The sequence below is a fragment of the Oncorhynchus mykiss genome, chromosome Y (genome assembly GCF_013265735.2).
Source record: "Oncorhynchus mykiss isolate Arlee chromosome Y, USDA_OmykA_1.1, whole genome shotgun sequence".
NCBI classification, from domain to species: Eukaryota; Metazoa; Chordata; class Actinopteri; order Salmoniformes; family Salmonidae; genus Oncorhynchus; species Oncorhynchus mykiss.
The window spans coordinates 14,808,148-14,828,718 of NC_048593.1; the positions used below are offsets into that span (position 1 = coordinate 14,808,148).

General features: G+C 43.7%; 1 protein-coding gene across 5 annotated transcripts in view; it reads right to left on the reverse strand.

Annotated features, from left to right (window-relative positions):
- Positions 1 to 6,286: 6,286 nt before the first annotated feature.
- Positions 6,287 to 20,571, reverse strand: part of LOC110509697 (erbin) — a 128,768-nt gene continuing 114,483 nt past the window's right edge. For 4 of the 5 annotated variants that reach the window (XM_036967587.1, XM_036967589.1, XM_036967586.1 and 1 more), the window contains 7 exons: positions 18,847 to 20,383; positions 16,779 to 16,931; positions 14,583 to 14,639; positions 12,137 to 12,322; positions 10,261 to 10,353; positions 9,931 to 10,005; positions 6,287 to 9,771 (listed from right to left, as the gene is read on the reverse strand). In XM_036967587.1, the coding sequence (XP_036823482.1) occupies positions 9,664 to 9,771; positions 9,931 to 10,005; positions 10,261 to 10,353; positions 12,137 to 12,322; positions 14,583 to 14,639; positions 16,779 to 16,931; positions 18,847 to 20,383 (2,209 nt within the window). In that variant the 3' untranslated portion in view covers positions 6,287 to 9,663. The remainder of the gene's footprint in view (positions 9,772 to 9,930; positions 10,006 to 10,260; positions 10,354 to 12,136; positions 12,323 to 14,582; positions 14,640 to 16,778; positions 16,932 to 18,846; positions 20,384 to 20,571) is intronic. The other variant, XM_036967590.1, reaches the window with a different exon arrangement.

A 20,571-nucleotide genomic window follows, 5' to 3' on the forward strand; every position in this document is an offset into this window, starting at 1 on the left:
CAACAACTGTTTGTCGAGAGCTTCATGAAATGGGTTTCCATGTCCGAGCAGCCGCAGAGCACGTCGGCTGGAGTGGTGAAAAGCTTGCCGCCTTTGGACTCTGGAGCAGTGGAAACGCATTCTCTGGAGTGACGAATTCCGCTTCACCATCTGGCAGTCCGACAGACAAATCTGGGTTAGGCGGATGCCAGTAGAATGCTACCTGCCCGAATCCATAGTGCCAGCTGTAAAGTTTAGTGGAGGAGGAATAATGGTCTGGGGTTGTTTTTCATGGTTCGGGCTAGGCCCCTTAGTTCCAGTGAAGGGAAATCTTAATGCAACAGCATACAATGACATTCTAGATGCTTCTGTGCTTCCAACTTTGTGGCAACAGTTTGGGGAAGGCCCTTTCCAGTTTCAGCATGACAATGCCCATATGCACAAAGCAAGGTCCATACAGAAATGGTCTGTCGAGATCGGTGTGAAAGAACTTAACTTGACAGGCCTGCACAGAGCCCTGACCTCAACCCCATCAAACACCTTTTGGATGAATTGGAACGCCGACTGCGAGCCAGGCCTAATCGCCCAAAATCAGTGCCCGACCTCACTAATGCTCGTGGCTGAATAGAAGCAAGTTCTTACAGCAATGTTCCAACATCTAGTGGAAATCCTTCCTAGAAGAGTGCAGGCTGTTATAGCAGCAAAGGAGGGATCAACTCCCTTTTAATTCCCATGATTTTGGAAAGAGATCTATCTATTAGAATATCGATGGCAAGACCTGAAATGGTTGTCTCGCAATGATCAACAACCTATTTGACAGAGGTTGAAGAATTTTGAAATTAATAAATGGGCAAATGTTGCACACTCCCGGTGTGAAAAGCTCTAAGAGAGTTACCCAGAAAGACTCACAGGTGTAATCTTTGCCAAAGGTGCTTCTACATAGTATTGACTCAGGGGGGTGAATAGTTACAGTACTAGTCAAAAGTTTGGACACACCTACTCATTCAAGGGTTGTTCTTTATTTTTTACTATTTTCTACATTGTAGAATAATAGTTAAGACTTCAAAACTATGAAATAACACATATGGAATCATGTAGTAACCAAAAAAAGTGTTATGACAGCTTTGCACACTCTTGGCATTCTCTCAACCAGCTTCATGAGATAGGCACCTGGAATGCATTTCAATTAACAGGTGTGCCTTGGTAAAAATTAATTTGTGTAATTTCTTTCCTTCTTACTTTGAGCCAATCAGTTGTGTTGTGACAAGGTAGGGGTGGTATACAGAAGAAGCCCTATTTGGCAAAAGTCAAAATTATGGCAAGAACAGCTCAAATAAGAAAAGCCAATTGGAACTCCATCATTACTTTAAGACATGAAGGTCAGTCAATCCGTAACATTTCAAGAACTTTTAAAGTTACTTCAAGTACAGTCGCAAAAACCGTCAAGCTCTATGATGAAACTGGCTCTCATGAGAACCGCCACAGGAAAGAGAGACCCAGAGTTACCTCTGCTGCAGAGGACAAGTTCATTAGAGTTAACTACACCTCAGATTTCAGCCCAAATAAATGCTTCAGAGTTCAAGTAACAGACAAATCTCAACATAAATTGTTCAGAGGAGACTGTGTGAATCAGGTCTTCGTGGTCGAATTGCTGCAAAGAAACCACTACTAAAGGATACCAATAAGAAGAAGAAACTTGCTTGCGCCAAGAAACACGTGCATTGGACACTAGACCAATGGAAATCTGTCCTTTGGTTTGATTAATCCAAATTTGAGATATTTGGTTCCAAGAAGGAAAGTGATGGAGTGCTGCACCAGATGACCTGGCCTCCACAATCACCTGACCTCAACCCAATTGAGATAGTTTGGGATGAGTTGGACCGCAGTGAAGGAAAAGCAGCCAACAAGTGCTCAGCATATGTGGGAACTCCTTCTAGACTGTTGGAAAAACATTCCAGGTGAAGCTGATTGAGAGAATGCCAAGAGTGTGCAAAGCTGTCATCAAGACAAAGGGTAGCTACTAATCTAAAATATATTTGGATTTGTTTAACACATTTTTGGTTACTACATGATTCTATAATATGTGTTATTTCATAGTACAATGTAGAAAATAGTGAAAATAAAGAAAAACCCTTGAATGACTAGGTGTGGCCAAACTTTTTTTTGACTGGTACTGTATGTTTATGAGATATTTCTCGTAAAAAAAAAAAAAAAAAACATGTTTTCACTGTGTTTATGGGGTATTGTGTGTAGATGGGTTAGAAAAAAAATCTATTGATTCCATTTTGAATTCAGACTAACACAACAAAATGTGGAATGAGTCAAGGGGTATGAATACTTTCTAAAGGCACTGTCAGAAAGTCATATTGAGATTTTTCAAATGGGCCCTGGCCAAGAAAAGCACCAAATTGTGTGTTACACAGAATTAGAAATAGCAGGAGTCATGATAAAAAAAAAGGTATTGCGCCAGCAATGTTTCTACTGTGATTAAAATCCTCAATTGTAATAAAACGAGACAGCATTGCTAAAAGCACTCTTGGCTAAAAAAGGGCCTAAAATTGCCACGTTCATCATGATTTTCCCCCAAATTGTTTGTGATACAAATGTTAACTTTTTCAAACATCCTTCCTCCCAATTAAGTTTATATGTGAGAATTGACAGAAAAATCTGAGATACCCCCCAAAAAATCCCCTCCTAGGTCGTGAAATTTCCCTCTTGCCAAACTTAGACCTTGACCTTTAGCTTGCCTCACCTCAAACAAATGATTTGAACATCCTATTCTATTGCACGCCACATACTTTTTCTTTATTTCATACTTAAAGATTCCAAACAGATATTGCAGGCAAGTATGGGTGAGGCCTAAAACCTCTAAACTAGAGTATGGCTATGCGCAACACTGTTCAATCTACACACACATTGTACAAAACAACACTTGCAATGGCACGTCCCCATGTAATTAAAAAAAAAAAAAAGTGTTAAAAGCAAGTATGCTGAACACCAAGTTAGCTGTCTGCAGATTGTTATCAATTCTAGAGATGAAGAGCAGAGTTTCACAGAGATATGATCTTTAGAGCTGTCAGTGAGAAGTAGGTCAGTGTTCCAAGACAGGCTCGGTGACATGCAGATAGTATGCTAATTTTCACAGTGATAATAAGCATTCAAACAAAAAGCTGAAGATTACAATAAGACACAAATTCAGTGAACCACACTTACGATTAAGGCTGGATTTGGAAATCAGTAACTATACCACCTACACTATACCGCCTTCTCACCTTCATAGGTTTGTGCTTGTACTCCATCCTCTCTTAATATCTGCTGCTCTTCATCCTGGAGGTGCACCTCTGCCTCCTCTCCATGCTGCCATACCTTGCTTTATTTTTGTATTTCTTACTTCTGTAAACAGACAACACAACCATTAATAACCACCAGATTTATGTAGTCCTAGAAGAAATAATTTTCTGTACAAATTTCCCAGAGACCACCACAATGCATGGTTGAAGTTCCACACGTGTACCTCAAGTTATGATTTACACTCTATGAGCTTGCTTGTGGTGGTGTTAGGTGTTGTTGAGTGTTATGTTTGGATGGTCCTGTTGTTCTACATGGTTTTACTGTACCTCTTTAGTGAGGGAGATCTGGCTTACCTTCTGGGACTCCTAGAGCGATCCCTGCTTTTCCTTCCGTGTTCCCTGAAAATAATTCACACCAACAGATCATATAAATAACTGGGAGATTTTGTCAATATTTAGAGCTCTCAGACAAGCCTACTGATTTTGTCCAAGTGTGTACATAATTTCAGACCCCGTTTTATATAGTGTTTTAGCTGAACAATTTAGCTGGCCTATTTTTATTCCATCAGTCTTGCCACACCCCATTTAAGATCTGTGTATAACTATAAATCAATTAGCAAGGAATCAGCTATATAGGGTTGGGCGATATTACGGTAGCATCGTCTATCGACGATGATTGGCAGCTATCATCAATGGTGACGACATTGTGATGTGACAGACGATGGTTTAGCCTATTTTAACTTGACTGGTGGCACTCAGTAAAGAACGGAGTCTCGCAGCACACAAGTCACATTCCGAGTAATTTGGCTATTTCTATTTTTCCTATTTTAGCATGTAAATCTTGGTAGGGCAAACTCACCCCCAAATGTTTGGGGATGCATGCCAGCAAAGCCGCTACCCAACACTAAGCAATACATTAATTGCACTATAACGGTGACAGGTGGTGCTCACAAACTGTTAAGGCCTACATAAAGCTGTCCCAACAGCAGAGTCCCAACAGCAGTCCCAGAACCTTACCACTGCTACACCTGGCTATCAGCGGAGCCTTGTCTGGCAGCGAAACAGTTATTTCAGCCTCATTTACTGCCTTTAAAAAAACACAGCTGATATGGCTGACTTGCATAAACAAATGTGGTTTCAACTGACAATTGAGATGTACAAACTATGGCATAAGGGGACATCGAGCGGAAAAGAGACAATCCATAATTTCGATTAAGACAATGAGTGAGCTAGGACGGACGTAGTCAAAATAACTATTTGTTCAGCACTTTTTAAATGTACAGCGACATAACATGGGCTATTCTTACAGTATTCTCCCTGTACACCAAGTCAGAACAGTAGGATAAATAAAGGGGGCATATAAGCTGACAATTAAAGCGCTTACAAAATTCGATGACTACACTTCTCTAAAACAGGCTATAAGCTAAATGTGCACTACCAAGTCAGAACAGTAGACGAAATAGAGGTTTAACTTTATTTTACTATTTTCTACATTGTAGAATAATAGTGAAGACTATGAAATAACACATATGGGATCATGTGGTAATCAAAATATATTTGAAATTCTTAAAAATAGCCACCCTTTGCCTTGATGACAGCAGTAAGTTCACATCTCCTTCCATCCAAAATGCAAATTATACCTTGACATTCAGCGGGTGTCTATTTTTTTTGTACGGGATCTCCTATATGGGCATTTTTTTATTTTTTTTATCGTAGACATGTAATTTCACTGTAAATGGTATTACTTTTTAATGTGTTATAACCGCAACCAGTCATACTTTCATCTGATTGTCAAACTTCATAAAGTATATGTTCATATATAAAAAAAAATAATCCACCATCCGAACTACGCATTGTGCACCCGCCATTTGAATTGTTTATTTTACCTTCAATTAATGAAGCAAGTCATTTAAGAACAAATTCTTATTTACAATGAGGGCCGAACCCAAACGATGCTGGGCCAATTGTGCGCCGCCCTATGGGACTCCCAATAACGGCTGGATGTGATACAGCCTGGATTCGAACCAGGGACTGCAGTGACTCCTCTTGCACTGAGATGCAGTGCCTAAGACCGCTGCACCACTCGGGAGCCCAATGGAAAGGGACACCTACTACAAACACCATAAGTATAATGACATTCAGCCTACAAAGTGGCTTGTATTCATGGAGGATGCCAAGAGAAGCCAGGCTCCGTGTTTTATAATTTGCCATCAAATTTGCAAGAGGCTGAATCTATTTCACCAGAGAAAGCATCCAAGTGAGACAAACAGCGCCCCTCTGCTTTAGTATCTGTAGCCCATGTCTCTGATGTTTGGCCAAAAATAATATGATGGCATCAGATACATACACATTCTAAAACAGAGGGGCGCAGTTTCGCTCGGATTCTTTCTCCGGTGAGATTGAGGAGTGGTCAAAATTAGGGGGGCGGGGGTCAATTCAGATTTCAGGGAGGGTTACGTTCTGTGGGTGTCACAGAGTAGGCTGATTGATACCTATGGGTCTTGAGTCCATGAAATGGGGTAAGGCATTGCAATAAGAACGTTCAATACATACAATAGGCTGACCAGATGGAGCTGATTTCCCACAGTTAAAAGTCCAGCAATCAGAGCTAAGACGCTAATGTTTGTGGAAACTCTTCACAGTTGTGTTCAGTGGGTGTTACGGAGTAGGCTGACACCCCATTTCATGGACCCAAGATGCATATGTAATGCTGTACTTTGCATAAGTATGTCCCCAATGCAATGATGAAGTCTAATACAGCCACAGAGCAATTTCAACTGATTTATTTTACTTTGGTGTCAAATTAACTACTTGTCTTCTGTTCAATTTATTTAAAACAGAATTCCAACCTTTTTCAGCATTATCTAGTCCAAATATATTCTTAATCCTAATACATGGCTGTATTGTTTTAAGAAGCATTTCTTACAACTATCTTCAACATATTACTGTCAGTCTCTGGCATGAGGAATTCAAGCCTTTGGGAAAGAAAGGAGAGAACGTCATTCAATGAAAAAAACTATTGTAAAGAGCATTAGTTTATTTCTTATTTTCCACAGGTTAACTCAGAAACAGTATTGTTATATACAAAATCTGGAATGTTGAATGAATGCATATCAATCATCTTACTGTAGCCGTTTCCAGAGAAACCTTTGAAATAGCTATACATTAAACGGGTTGTGTCTGCATTGCAATTTATTGCTGGTTTTACAAACTCTGAGTGACTAATGCCATGATTAATTGATTTCTTAACTTTTTAAAAAAGTATTTACATTTTGATTAGTAATGTCTAAAAAGTCACAGGAGACTGAGCTAAATAAATAAAAACAAGGTGGGAGAATGAAGAGAAGACCAGTTTATCTTGGATATGGCAGATAGGTGACCCCCTAGGTTTTAGTCCCAGATTGTACAAGGTCTAAATATGACATTGACCCAAGAAATCTCATTAGATTGTTCCTATTCCCAGAAAGAAAGTAACACAGTGCCCACAACAAAATAGCACAAAAGCATAATTACAATGTTCTAATTTAAAACATGATGTACAGTAATCTTGCAAGGGGGAAATGCAGGAGAGAAACCTTAACAAGTCAATATGTTACCTCTCTAGGCTAACATTGACCAATGACAAATATCTGCAGTTATGAGCGTGCCACTGGGTCTGCAGTTGCTAAATAAAAATGGTACAGTGTCATTTGGGGGCAATGTTCAGTTGAAATTCAAAATGGAAAAAAGGGGAGCAAACATTGACAATGTTTTCTATTCAAGTCACAAGTTGACAGTAACATGAGTATAATCTTTAGCTGTACGCATAAAGTAACATTGAATTACATGCATACCTTTTGGAATTTGCGAAGGATTTGGATAACGACATTGCCATTAAATGTGTGGGAAAAAAACTAAACAATGATCAATCTCTGATAAGCACTTTATATACGCTCTGTCACAATTCAGTGTTTGCATTACAATCGATTGACAAAAAAGGTTCAGTGGGGTAATAAGATGGGTGAATTCATGCAAACAACACATACATCTATAGACTGTTGATTACACCAAGTGGACATAGCGTAAAAGGTTTTAAATGCATTTTTATAACTTGACACTATTCAATTAGAAACATTACAAATGACTTTGCAGCTCGGATTGAGGTTCTTTTACACTGGGGTAAAATGTATTAATGTTTGCACAGATACACGTAACCAGTTGGTTTGAACAGTTTTCCGAGCAGTCAAGTTTGGGAAGGCCTGCAACTCATATGTAAGCCTAGGGCTGAGTGACGCAAGAGCATTCACTATTGTACAATGCAGACTTTTACATTCTACTTTCTTTGCTAAAAATGTAACTCCCCATGTTGTTTTTTCATTAGAAAAGATTCTTTACAATATAAAATCCTGTTTAACAATCAGCGATCACTAAAAGGGTTTCTTCTTGCGTTTTTTTCCTTTTATAGGTCTAAAAAAAATGCAATTGGATGTCTTTCTGAATGAAAATAAAGCCGCTGACTATTGCTATTAAACCATTGTGTCGAGTCACACGGGGTGTACTCAAGAAGAGAGCGTTTAGTTTGTTGTGAAGAGAAATATGTGAATATTGCTTGGGTCTCAGGGTAGTCACTCCCTCCACCCCCTTGTTCAAACAGTTCAAGGTCTATGGCACTTAACAGCTCAGTCCCCCCCAGCGTAGAGCAAAGAGTCCATGCATGAAACACTATCCCAACACAAAAAGAGAGTGAAAAGCCTAGATTGATGTCTAAAAAATATGATTTTTATACACAAAAAGGCAAACTATGGTTGTTTTCCCACACTTAAACACAAATATGTTAGACAGACATGAACCCCTTTTTAATCTCAAACCGTTTTGTGAGTGTTTTCTAGTTACAAGTGGCTGAGTTGAGGGAGAAGCCCTTTCAAATCTTACCAACATGAGTGGAAGGGGCCCAGAGACCAGGCCTAAACCTGCTCGGAGTCTTGAGTGGAAGGGGCACAGAGACCAGGCCTAAACCTGCTCGGAGTCTTGAGTGGAAGGGGCACAGAGACCAGGCCTAAACCTGCTCGGAGTCTTGAGTGGAAGGGGCCCAGAGACCAGGCCTAAACCTGCTCGGAGTCTTGAGTGGAAGGGGCCCAGAGACCAGGCCTAAACCTGCTCGGAGTCTTGAGTGGAAGGGGCGGCGTCTGACAGGCTGCATTTCAAAATCACACCCTATATCCTTTGTATATAGTGCACCACTAGTATGTAGCGCACTTTGGGGAATAGGGCGTTACTCTCATCAGCACCTCCCCAACACCTGACCATGGTCTCAACACATGTTTTGGTGACCTGACATTACCACTCTGCCTCCTGACCCACTATCTCACATCCTGGCTAGGCTAATTAAGGCCAAGCAAAGACATTCCTCTATTGTTACTCCCAGTCAGTTTCCCCACAAAATAAATATCATGATCTGTTCCATATCCCAGTCCCAATTCCATTTCACATACGAAGAGTGTTTTACAGCATCCAAGTAGTCAGCAACCGGAGTAGCTGATTCAGTGACGGAGTGAGTGTCCTTGTCTGTCAGGAGTTCAGTGACGGCACAGGCAGGTCTTTTCAGGCGAGGGACATTCCAAGCCAGTGGTTCCACGGAGGCTGCTAAAACTGTTCCTAGACTGCGGACAGTATATAATAAATGTATGCAGTGTGTGGCTCACAGGCTTTATGGAGGCAGAAGCAAATTCATTGTCCTTCTCAACTATCCACCATGTGCAGGACCTGGTCGAAAACTGTCACAATTGCAAGTAGGCGGGGGATTCTTAAACATCGTTCTGAAAGCGCAACCCAGCACTACATTCATCTCCACAAGAAAGCACATAACATTGTCCCCCAGATCAAATGTCGCCTAAGTCTCAGCATCTATTAAATAAAATAAAAAATACATGATTTAAAAAGGAGGGCAGAGAGAGACAGACGGACCCTGCCCTCTAGTGGTCAACTACAGTTAATGCTCAACTACAGCAACTACAACTCCGGAATGATGTAGGAATATTATTTTCTTCAAAAAAACAAAAGTCTAACGATACAGAAAGCACTTTTTGTTGTTGTTGATCTCTGTGTCGTTGGAGCACACGCCGTCTCTGCAGCGCCCTCTGTGTAAAAAATAACCGGCTATCCCACAGTGACTTCTTCTTTAAGACGACTAAGTCGACAACGCATGCTTCCAGATGTTTGCTCCCCCTCCCCAGGTCCCTCTCCTCCCTCACTAAGTCCACTTGATGCAGTGGTTCGGCCCCTGTTATCCCAAAAGCTCTAGAAGGTTCTCTTCCCCATAAAGCAGTTCAGCTCTTTTATTTATAGACCAGGCTCCTCTGTATATAAAAACAAGAGGGATTGGAGGTCGTCGCTCCACAGTCCCGTCTGTCTCTCTCTACGCCGCCAACTCTCGGACGATGATCATATCCACAGTGGTGGGAAATGTCTTCAGCAGGGCCACGGCATTCCCATGGTCAACGTTCACAAAGCTATATCCGTTTGCCTGGGGGGAACAAGGAGAGATATAGCTCAACACCGAGATGGCAACTTTGGCTCTGATGTGTATGGTATTTTGTACTAGGTAAACGTGTTCAGCAAATAATCGCTACAGTAAAGATTTATAGTGATGGGGAAATAGAGGGAATGGTATTATTGGGTTCACCTGGAGTATCTTGTCTCCAGGCTGGAGTATCTTGGAGGCAGGTCCCTCAGGCTGGACCCTTGTCACAAAGATGCCCTGAGAGAGAAGAGCGAGACGAATCACGCCCATCTGGTTAACACTAGTGACGTTTCCTCACCGATTGTTTGCAAAAATCCGTACAAATGCAGTAACAAGCTGAGTTGCTCTACGGTGAACTACTAACATAATGCAATGCTTAACTTAGAGGCCTCAATTGTGTAAGTATTTAGAGTACATGTCACATGCAGTAGGCTGGAAAAATAGACAACACCATATTGCTATGGGAAAAAGAGGGCTGATGAGTGAACATACATTATCGTCCGGACGAAAAGGGTTTCCACGTCCTCCTACTCCTCCTGATATACTGAACCCGAGCTCTGGGTTCTTCTCCACTTTGACCCGGAACTGAAAAACAGACACCAGCAGACATTACCTTCACAGGGGACGTTACTTTGAATATGAGTCGCATACAGTACATTCGGAAAGACCCCTTCCCCCTTTCAACTTTGTTACGTTACAGCCTTATTCTAAAATGGATTAAATAAAAAAAATGTTCCTCAATCTACACACAATACCCCATAATGACAAAGTTCTTGACATTTTTGCAAATGTGCTAAAAATTAAAAACAGAAATACCTTATTTACATAACTAATTAGACCCTTTGCTATGACACTTGAAATCAAGCTAAGGTGCATCCTGTTTCCATTGATCATCCTTTAGATTTTTCTGCAACTTTATTGGAGTCCACCTGTGGTAATTCCTTTGAATGGACATGATTTGGAAAGGGACACACCTGTTTATATAACGTCCTACAGTTGACGGGGCATGTTAGAGCAAAAACCAAGCCATGAGGTTGAAGGAATTATACGTAGAGCTCAGAAACAGGACTGTGTCTATGCACAGATCTGTGGAAAGGTACCAAAACATTTCTGCAGTATTGAAGGTCCCCAAGAACACAGTGGCCTCCATCATTCTTAAATGGAAGAAGTTTGAAACCACAAAGACTCTTCTTAGAGCTGGCCGCCCGGCCAAACTGAGCAATTCGGGGGAGAAGGGCCTTGGTCAGGGAGGTGACCAAGAACCCAATGGTCACTCTGACAGAGCTCCAGTGGTCCTCTGTGGAGATGGGAGTATCTTCCAGAAGGACAACCATCTCTGCCGCACTCCACCAATTAGGCCTTTATGGTAGAGTGGCCAGACGGAAGCCACTCCTCAGTAAAATGCACATGACAGCCTGCTTGGAGTTTGCCAAAAGGCACCTAAAGACTCTCAGACCATGAGAAACAAAATTCTCCATCCTTGATGTTTCCGAAATAAGTCTATATAACACACTGCCGTTGATAGAACAGAGAGATCCTTCATGAAAACCTGCTCCAGGGCACTCAAGACCTGACTGGGGTGAAGGTTCACCTTCCAACAGGACAATGACCCTAAGCATACAGCCAAGACAATGCAGGAGTGGCTTTGGGACAAGTCTCAATGTCCTTGAGTGGCCCAGCTAGAACCCGATCGAACATCCCCGGAGAGACCTGAAAATAGCTGTGCACTGACGCTCCCCATCCAACCTGACAGAGCTTGAGAGGATCTGCAGAGAAGATTGGGAGAAACTCCCCAAATACAGGTGTGCCAAGCTTGTAGCGTACCACCCAAGAAGACTCATGGCTGAAATCGATGCAAAAGGTGCTTCAACAAAGTATTGAGTAAAGGGTCTGAATACTTACGTAAATGTGTTTATATATTATATATATATATATATAAACAAATAAAAATAAATGAGCAAAAAAATCTATAAACCTGTTTTTGCATTGTCATTATGGGGTATTGTGTGTAGATTGAGGAGGAAAAATAAATTTTAGAATAAGGCTGTAACTTAACAAAATGTTGGGTCTGAATACTTTCAGTCTAGCCAGTTAATTTATGTAACAAACAAACCCCCATTAACAATTACTAAGTGTAATGCTATGCATGCTTTAACACAGTGGTCAACAACCCTATTCCTAGATGGTGTAGTTCAAGCCCAGCACTAAAACACACATTGGTGTTTGACCTAATCATCTTAGTTAATCAAGGTTTTGATGATGAATGAGGTTTGTAGCTGCGGGCTAAACACCCTATAGCTCTCCAGGAGTAGGGATAAGGAGCTTCGTTGAACTGTAACTCTTCATCCATCCACCCCCCCCACCCTACCTCCTGCTGCAGTGTGTCGTGGTCGGCCCGTGGTGGAGGGGGCCCCAGGGGCTGCTGGCCATGGGAGACCTTGAGCATCAGGTAGTCGATGAGCTGCTCTCTGGAGGGGTGGCGGGCCATGGGCGTCTGGCACGACGTCATCTGGCCACGCACCGGACCGCCCAGCTGACCGTTCAACGAAGGCACCTGGCAAAAACACACAGACACACACAGAGACAGACAGGTGTTGTTAGAGTTGACGTTCCAACAAAATGTATTAAAAAAAAGAGAGAAGAAGAAGACGTATCTAAAACGCTCACCAGACAATACACTTTAATGTTCAGCAGGGTTTGGGAATACACAGTACTCAAATTCATACTTTCACAGCACTTAGAACAAGATAACAATATACTAGGCTATAATCCAGCAAGAGAGAAAAAATAAGGGTAAGCTAAACTGCAGGCCCGGCATACAGATGAACATGTGACAGAACAAGAGTGCAAATTTCAGTAGAAGCTGCTGATTTACCAGCAGCAAGGTGCTCCGTCTAAAGCAGCAGGCCAGGGGGATTGGATCCACTGACTCATTGCCACTGCCCCCAAAGCAACAAAATCATGGAAATAATTGACCTCTGACTAGTGTGGAGGATGAATTTCAGAGATGAATCAATGAGGTTTTATTAGATGGTGGTGTGATTTTTGGCAGGTTCCACTGATGTAGCTGGGCCGGCAAGGGTTAGGCTTTCTTCACTGTGACTTAGGGCAAATCTGAAATGACATCCTATTCACTATATACCATGTAATAGGATAGGCTAGACTAGGGCTCTTGTCTATAGAGGTACACTATATGTGCAATAGGTTCTTTACGGAGCGACTGAGGAGTCATTATCAATGCCGGGTCTGAAGGACCACGACAGAGTCCACTTCACCTTCGTAAACGTCGAGGTAGAATGTGAAAAAGTCGATATATAACCCCAGTTCAAAAACATTTGTCCTTAGTATTCCTATTCCACAGTGAGATCCATTTTCTCTCCGTATGTCTAAGAACATTGAGTAAATTGAACTCAAGCAAAAAAATACATTGCGTTAGTGCGTTCGAAGGAGACATTTATATGAAAGGCCTCATCAAACGTCTGATAAGGACTTGCAGTCCGTATAATAAAATGGCTCTCTATGAGTCACGCTGTGGTTCTCCGTACGACATCTCTTGGAACAGACCATTTCAAATTCTCCCAGACAGCCGACTGACCTCATTCTGCGGCTCTGTCTGAGCCGGTTACTGGAAAGAGACAGTTGCGGTACCACCGGAGAACCTGCAGGTGGCAGGAGGAACTCCCCAAAATGTCTACATTTCTCTCAAATTCAATTCTCTCAGTGTAAATGGAATTTTATGTCAGTGTAAATGGAATTCTCTCTCAGTGTAAATGGAATCGCAAAAAAATGGGCCTGTTCTAATTATTTCACAGGTCATGGAAAGGGAGAGATTTCTGGGTATCAAATATTTCAAATGAGCCTCTTCACATTCAGTCCTCAACTGAGAAGTTCATATGGAAACACTATATCCTGTACATACGGTAGAACTCCACTAATAGTCTCGCATATTACTCTATTAAATCGCAATTCCTCGACTAGTCCACGGACACCGTACCATACAGTATCTAGCCTAGCGATGAAGGTCAAGAGCCCACTGGGGCCCGGACTGAGGAGCTTTACTACGCTGAGCTTCCCCCACCGTACTCCACCCAGCATAGCTATTAATAATAACAGTATAACAGACGCGGCGCTCCTCCAAACCTCACTGCGAGGCACCGGGGACCCTGGTGGAGGCAAGAGGGGCCACCGTGAGAATAGATAGGCCTGAACAATAATCTCTTTCAAGGCAGATCTTGTTAATTAGAACTCATTAAATCACTGGTGGGGAGGAGGATGGTGCTTCTAGGTACAGCTACTGGGTCAATATCTTAGATCTCAGCTAGCTCTACTCAGGGTATTGGGCTGGGGCAGGGCAACGTTCTACTTATAGCGGTAGAGAACAAAGCCATGGGTCAGGGAATGCATGTGCTGAGATGGGACAGACAGGCACTTCCAGTTATGGTGGGGTTGTATGATTGATTTGTAGAATTATTGCCCTCGTTTTGTTAAACTACTCCAAACTGTATGGGCCTATGACTATTCCATGGGCTTTATGGTCTGCATTTCTAAATTATAGTAGCAAAACAAACCAATTTGAGGAGACCATCTTTGAGGAATGTGAAAATGATCAAACTAGTATTTGCCACATGTGCCGAATACAGCAAGTGTAGACCTGACCGTGAAACGATTCCTTACAAGCCCTTAACCAACAGCGCAGTTCAAGAAGAAAACATTCACCAGGCAGGCTAAAATAAAAAAGGTCATCATTAAAAGTAACACAATAGGAACACGGTTGATTGGTTCAGGGGTATCCTCTACATATAGTGTGCACTTACTTGTCGGAGGGTGTCCATGGTGTAGCCCTGCTGCCCTTGAGGTCCAAACACGTCATCCTGAAGAGGGAACCATGTCAGATGATTGGTAACAAAGCCCATGTCCTGTCTGTGACAAACCCACCTCTCCTATTTTAGGCAAGTCCCTGAAGCCGTGTACTATTAGATAATGTTGAGGTCATTCTTCATTTTGAAGCTGAATTAGTCGTCCATGTTCTGGTCGAGGCTAATAATGTTTTGTCGCATGTTAGGTTAACAAAAAAATATAATATTTCTCCAGGTAATTCCCATGAAACGTACATCTATAGACAACGTTCTTAACAATGAGGATGATTATTCCCTACGTCGGGCACTAGAGACAAAAGTAGTGTCCTTTAGAGAATAAACAGAGGAAAGGAAACGACGATTCATTAAATCGTAAGACTACACGTTGAGTGGAAATCAGTAGGCCGCCATTTGACACCACAAATCAACCTAACACCCCCCCGTACTTACCTTGGACAAACACAGTGCTCATCGCCACAGAGAAGTGAAAAGGGTTATGAAGTGATTCTGAAGTGATCAACAGTGGGAGTGAAGAGGAGTCATTAAAGCGAGCTGATGACGATTGATGAGTCAGCGTGTCGTTAAAAAGGGGAGAATCAATTTGATTGAGGAGGGAGGCACGCTACCTGATTGGAGTGCGTGGGTGGGTCTGGTGGATAAAGCCCTGGGATAAGTGAATTATAGGTTGGGAGGGAAACCTTGTTTAAAAAAGGGGGCATTTTGTACCGTGCAACATGCTAATATTATTATACTACTGCTCATGATCCCAGGTGATATTTATTTAGAACGTTTCGACCCTTAGGTCTTCATCAGGCATCCATATCCCAGGTGGGGGTGGAAGGTCCTGTATATAGAGGCAGTACAGTGACATCATGCCAATGATCATTTTGAAGGACTAACACAGTTGGAAAGCCTAAAACCAAAAGTAAAAGCAAAACATGTCCCATCATGCTTCACCCAATACTCACCATTGGGGGAAGGCATTTAAGGACATTAGCAGGAAGCACTAGTACATTTTTGATACTGACCCACAATTGAAACCCATTTTTAAATATCCCCCACGTATGGTTTTTAAAAGATCTCCAAACGTGAGAGATAGTGTGGATAAATCTGAGTCCCCACCATAGCAAAGGGAGAAAGGGGCAAGGTTCCGGAGGGTAATTACAAATGTGGCCAATGTGCTCAATGCAGATTTGGCCTGAGTTGGCCTACAATGAGTTATCCATGAGTTGGCCTACAATGAGTTATCCATGAGTTGGCCTACAATGAGTTATCCATGAGTTGGCCTACAATGAGTTATCCATGAGTTGGCCTACAATGAGTTATCCATGAGTTGGCCTACAATGAGTTATCCATGAGTTGGCCTACAATGAGTTATCCATGAGTTGGCCTACAATGAGTTATCCATGAGTTGGCCTACAATGAGTTATCCATGAGTTGGCCTACAATGAGTTATCCATGAGTTTGTCTACAACTCCAGCACCTGCGGAAAGTACCTGGATGTGCGATGTTCTTCAGCTTTTTTTTATACTATTAATCTACACATCCAACTGTACTATTCAACATGAATGTTATTTCACATCAGAGATGACACTTGTAGCATATACAACTAATCAAAGGCTTCCGACGCAATGTCGTCACTGGATAAATTAAATTCCTCGACGTCAAGCCAGTGAAATAGCTGTTCGGTATCTCACTGTCAATTATGTGCACAGACAAAGGATGCCCCCTTTCAAACAAGTTAGGTTGCGTCACACTACAGCAAGGAGCTATACAGTTCAAAGCCCCTGTCCCAATAGTTCTAAATGGCATCCTTCCTTGAATCCTTCTGTGAAGTCATCCCAGATCTGAGGGTTGAAGCGATGGAAGCAAACAAGGTGGAGAAAACTTGTTTCCATCCAGCACAGATCAATGGCAACATCAAGGACTGAACATCACAAAAAGGCCACGCAACAAAATGATCAATCTTAACTGAGGAAGTCATTGTATTCTGAATGGAGCAACGAGGAAGCCAAGGATGCCTTTGAAAAGTATTGGAAAAGGGCCCCAAGCTGAAAAGCAGTATGAGGTAAGAATAAGATCTGCCTGGATAGGAGGCAGCTAGGAGCTAGGAGGCTGAGCTGTAGTCTAGCTCCAGTCCAGTCCAGTACTCACACAGTGGCCCTGGGCTCCATAGGGCCGTCCGTCTGCGGCAGCACTAAAGACCAGAGAGCCTTGACTGCCAGAGTGGTGCACGTCCCGAGAGCTGCCGTAGTGGGAGCAGCTCAGCGGGGCACAATTGGAATTATAGGACCGAGACAAGGCGTTCTGAACAGAGGAGGGCAACACACCACATTACATATACAGTAGGGTTTCCGTTAGCCGGTTATAGCCGGCTTTCGTCCAAAATATATTTTGTTAAACCGAAAAATAAATAAATATTGACCCTGCCAATTGTCTGGGAGAAGAATAATAAATCCCATTGCAAAATAATGCTTTCTAGCCTATTCATTGATAGAAATACATTTGACTGGTCATTTCTATCAATCTATAGGGCATCTTATTTATCACATGCTTATAGCATACCGATACAGAGCCCTTTAGTGGAAAAATATATGTGATTTCTATCATTCTGAGCACCGTGGGTGGACGCCCTAATCAGGTTACGCACCCAATCCATATGGGTCTGGTAAATTTCACCACATTAAAATGTTGTCGGTCAAAATGTCCGGGCGCCACATTTTCCTAACGGAAACCCTGACATGCAGCCAACACACACATATACAGGCAAGACGCGTACAATTGAGTGGGCATGCATTTCACTAAGTGGTAATGAATGATAAAACAATGGAAATAATATTGTTAATGTTAACATTCCACATGCTCTAACAGCAGGCAAGCATGCAGCGAATCACAAAACATTGGATTTCATACATCGAGTTAGTAGCAGCTTGTTTGCTTGTTACTCCAAACATACTGATGCAACATGGACATGCTGAAGAAACAATACGTGTTATACGTAGACCCTTGACAAGCCCAAACAAGTGCAAACTGTTTAAATTTCAATATGTAGCTTTCCTGTACAAAGCCGCTCCATTTATCAGGAGTCGACTGCACTGCCATTGACTACATGTTACAGTCAAACTCAGACCACAGAATCTGTTAACGTGGTTGTGTTATTTAAGGAGATTTCAGCACGTAGCAAGTTGATGCTCTACAATTTAATTAGGAAGGAAATGGAATAAAATTAGACGAATCTCGCTTGTGAACAAGTGATTAAATGGCATCTCCCGCATCATGTCTTCCTCTGTCTGTTCTGACGGGCCTCGACTAATTAAGGATCAAGTGAGTAATCTCTCCTTTTCAAACCGAGGCCATTCATTCCGCGTTCTAAGTCACTTCACTGATTAAACCATGCGTCTGCGATAACATCACGGCGGTCACTTTCATGTCTGCGTTCTAAAAAGGTGCCCACTGTGGTGATGAAGTAGACAAGGAGAATGCAGACTGTAGCCCCCCCCCCCCCCCCTCAACCGGTGGTACCTAGGGAGCCACGTATTCATTACTTGTCCCATTCCTTTGCATAATTCTGAACTGACGTCGAGGAATGGGACAAGTAACGAAGGTAAGAGAGTGAAAACAGAAACGCCACTATGATGTGGGTCATGAGGTTTCTGAATGGACGGTGTGAGGTCATCTCGGCAATGACGTGATCAAATCGAACGGACCTAATAACAACCTGGGCCGGTGACATCAGAACAGAGTGATGATCTTAACACGTTCTCAATCAAAAACACAAGTGACCTCTATTAGAGCTGGGACGATAAACCAAAAATGTAAAAATCGGCACCAACCAAACCGACATTTATCGAGGACATTTTACTGCTTTCGACAATAATGATAAGTAGCCTTTACTAGGAATGAAATAAGTCTGCTAATATGGGCTATTGCTTACAGAACAATTGATAACTACCATATTCAAAGTAGTAGTAGTAGTTTTAAAGATAATATAGACAATTAACTGGTGCACTTAAAGGTATTCACTTTTTAACGTTGCGATAATTCAGTCAATGTAGAGAGAGATGGATTTTTGTCCATATCACCCATGTTTGACCTCTTATCGTGGCTATGCCTTTATATCATACTGGATTTCTCTTAGTGGCAATTAAGACTATTATTAAACATACTGAATGAAAAGTACAATCAAATGGATTGCTCATTAAATATTCATCAAATACTCTACCTTTTCCATCTTCTTGGCCTCGATGTGGCGCATCACCTGATCTCTCCAGTCCACCGGTACCCTTCCTCCTGCTCCCGGTCCTCCCGGCCCATCCAGCAACGAGTGCTCAGACTTCACCCTGGCGTTGGGCCTCTTGCTGGGGCTGACGTGCTGGTAGTTGAAATCGCTGACTGACATGGTCCTCTCGGGCAGCTCGTGGGGCTGTGGCCTGGAGCTCTGGGGCCTTGGGGTGCTGGGCCCGTCAATGCTGTAGGTACGGGCCGACAGAGGCCTCTGCATGGCCTGAGCCACGGCCAGCGGCCCCCGGCCCAGGGTGTGGATGTCCCTGTACGTCATGTACTCTCCCTCGGGCACCTGCATGCGCCGGGGGTCCCCCATGGAGGAACTGCTGCTGCTTTGCCTCTGAAGGGTGCCGCTCCGTGGCTGACCTCCGAGTGACAGGTGTCTCTCCTTAGCCCACATATCACCGGGCGTGGGCCCCGTGGGCGGGCCTCTCTGCTGGGCCTGGAGGAGGTAGGGAGGAGCCTGGTTGCGGTTGGAGTAGTTGGTGTTGGCCAGAGAATGCTGCGGCGGAGGAAGGAAGCCCTGGTCGGGGAGGACGGGGGTCCTCTGGGTCCACAGGCCGTCTTTGGGCATGGTGCTGCTGGAGTACTGGACATTGTACTGGGGCGGCGGGCCCATGGCCATGCCAGAGGGGACGGGGTAGCGGCCGGTGCTGACGGGGGGCTTGGAGGAGCTGGAGAGCAGGTCGGAGGAGGAAGCTGAGGAACCGGAGTAGACCTGGAAGGGCTGGTCGTTGAGCAGGGAGGCTGACTTGCTGCGGACGATGCTTTGGCCCTGGGCTCCCGGGCCGGCTCCGGCCATCCTGCCCACAACGCCACCCTCATAGGAGCCCCCCTCAGCGTCCAAGGAGTACAGCTTCATCCCCCCCGCCTCAATGTTGGTGATGCTCTGAGCCTTCGCCACTACAGGAGGGGAGCATCGTTTCTCCGGGGACAGCTCCTCCGTGCTGCGAGACAGAGACATGTTGCTGCTGGCCGTCACGCCCGCAGAAGCCGTCCGCACCATCGACGTGGCAGAGTCCACCCTCATAGGCGACACAGCCAGTCCCTCGCTGGAGTGGCTATTGAAGTGGTCGCCCAGCTGGTTGCCGTTCTTCAAGTGGTCCGTGATGGGCGCCGTAGAGTTGTCATTGTTATATGGGGGAGGCAAGTGGTTAAAGTCCTCCTTGGCGCTTGAGCCGTTCGGGCGGTCGTCTGGTTGGACCACCATGTTGTCCGGGTGTGGCGGCAGCTTGGCCAAATTCATGTTGATCTGGTCCCACTTGGTGTAGGCGTCACCCATGCCGTTGTTGTTGCCCTTCTCGATGAAGGCCAGCCTCTCCATGGACAGGTCGTAGTCAACCACCATCTTCTCGGGCTTGGACTCGTAGCCCTGCTGGGTCTTCAGGAGGGCCTGCAGGGACGTGGCTGAGCCATTGCCGTTCTGGAGGAGAGGGGTGCTTTCCTTCCGCTGGTTCATGTTTACATCCTCTTGCCTGGAACAGGAAGCGCAACATATTGGTTTGTTGTTGTTGACGAGTATTGTGCCATACAGAGTATAAGGGGGCGGCGGCAGGTAGCCTGGTGGTTAGTGTTGGACTAGTAACCGAAAGGTTGCAAGTTCGAATCCCCGAGCTGACAAGGTACAAACCTGTCGTTCTGCCCCTGAACAAGGCAGTTAACC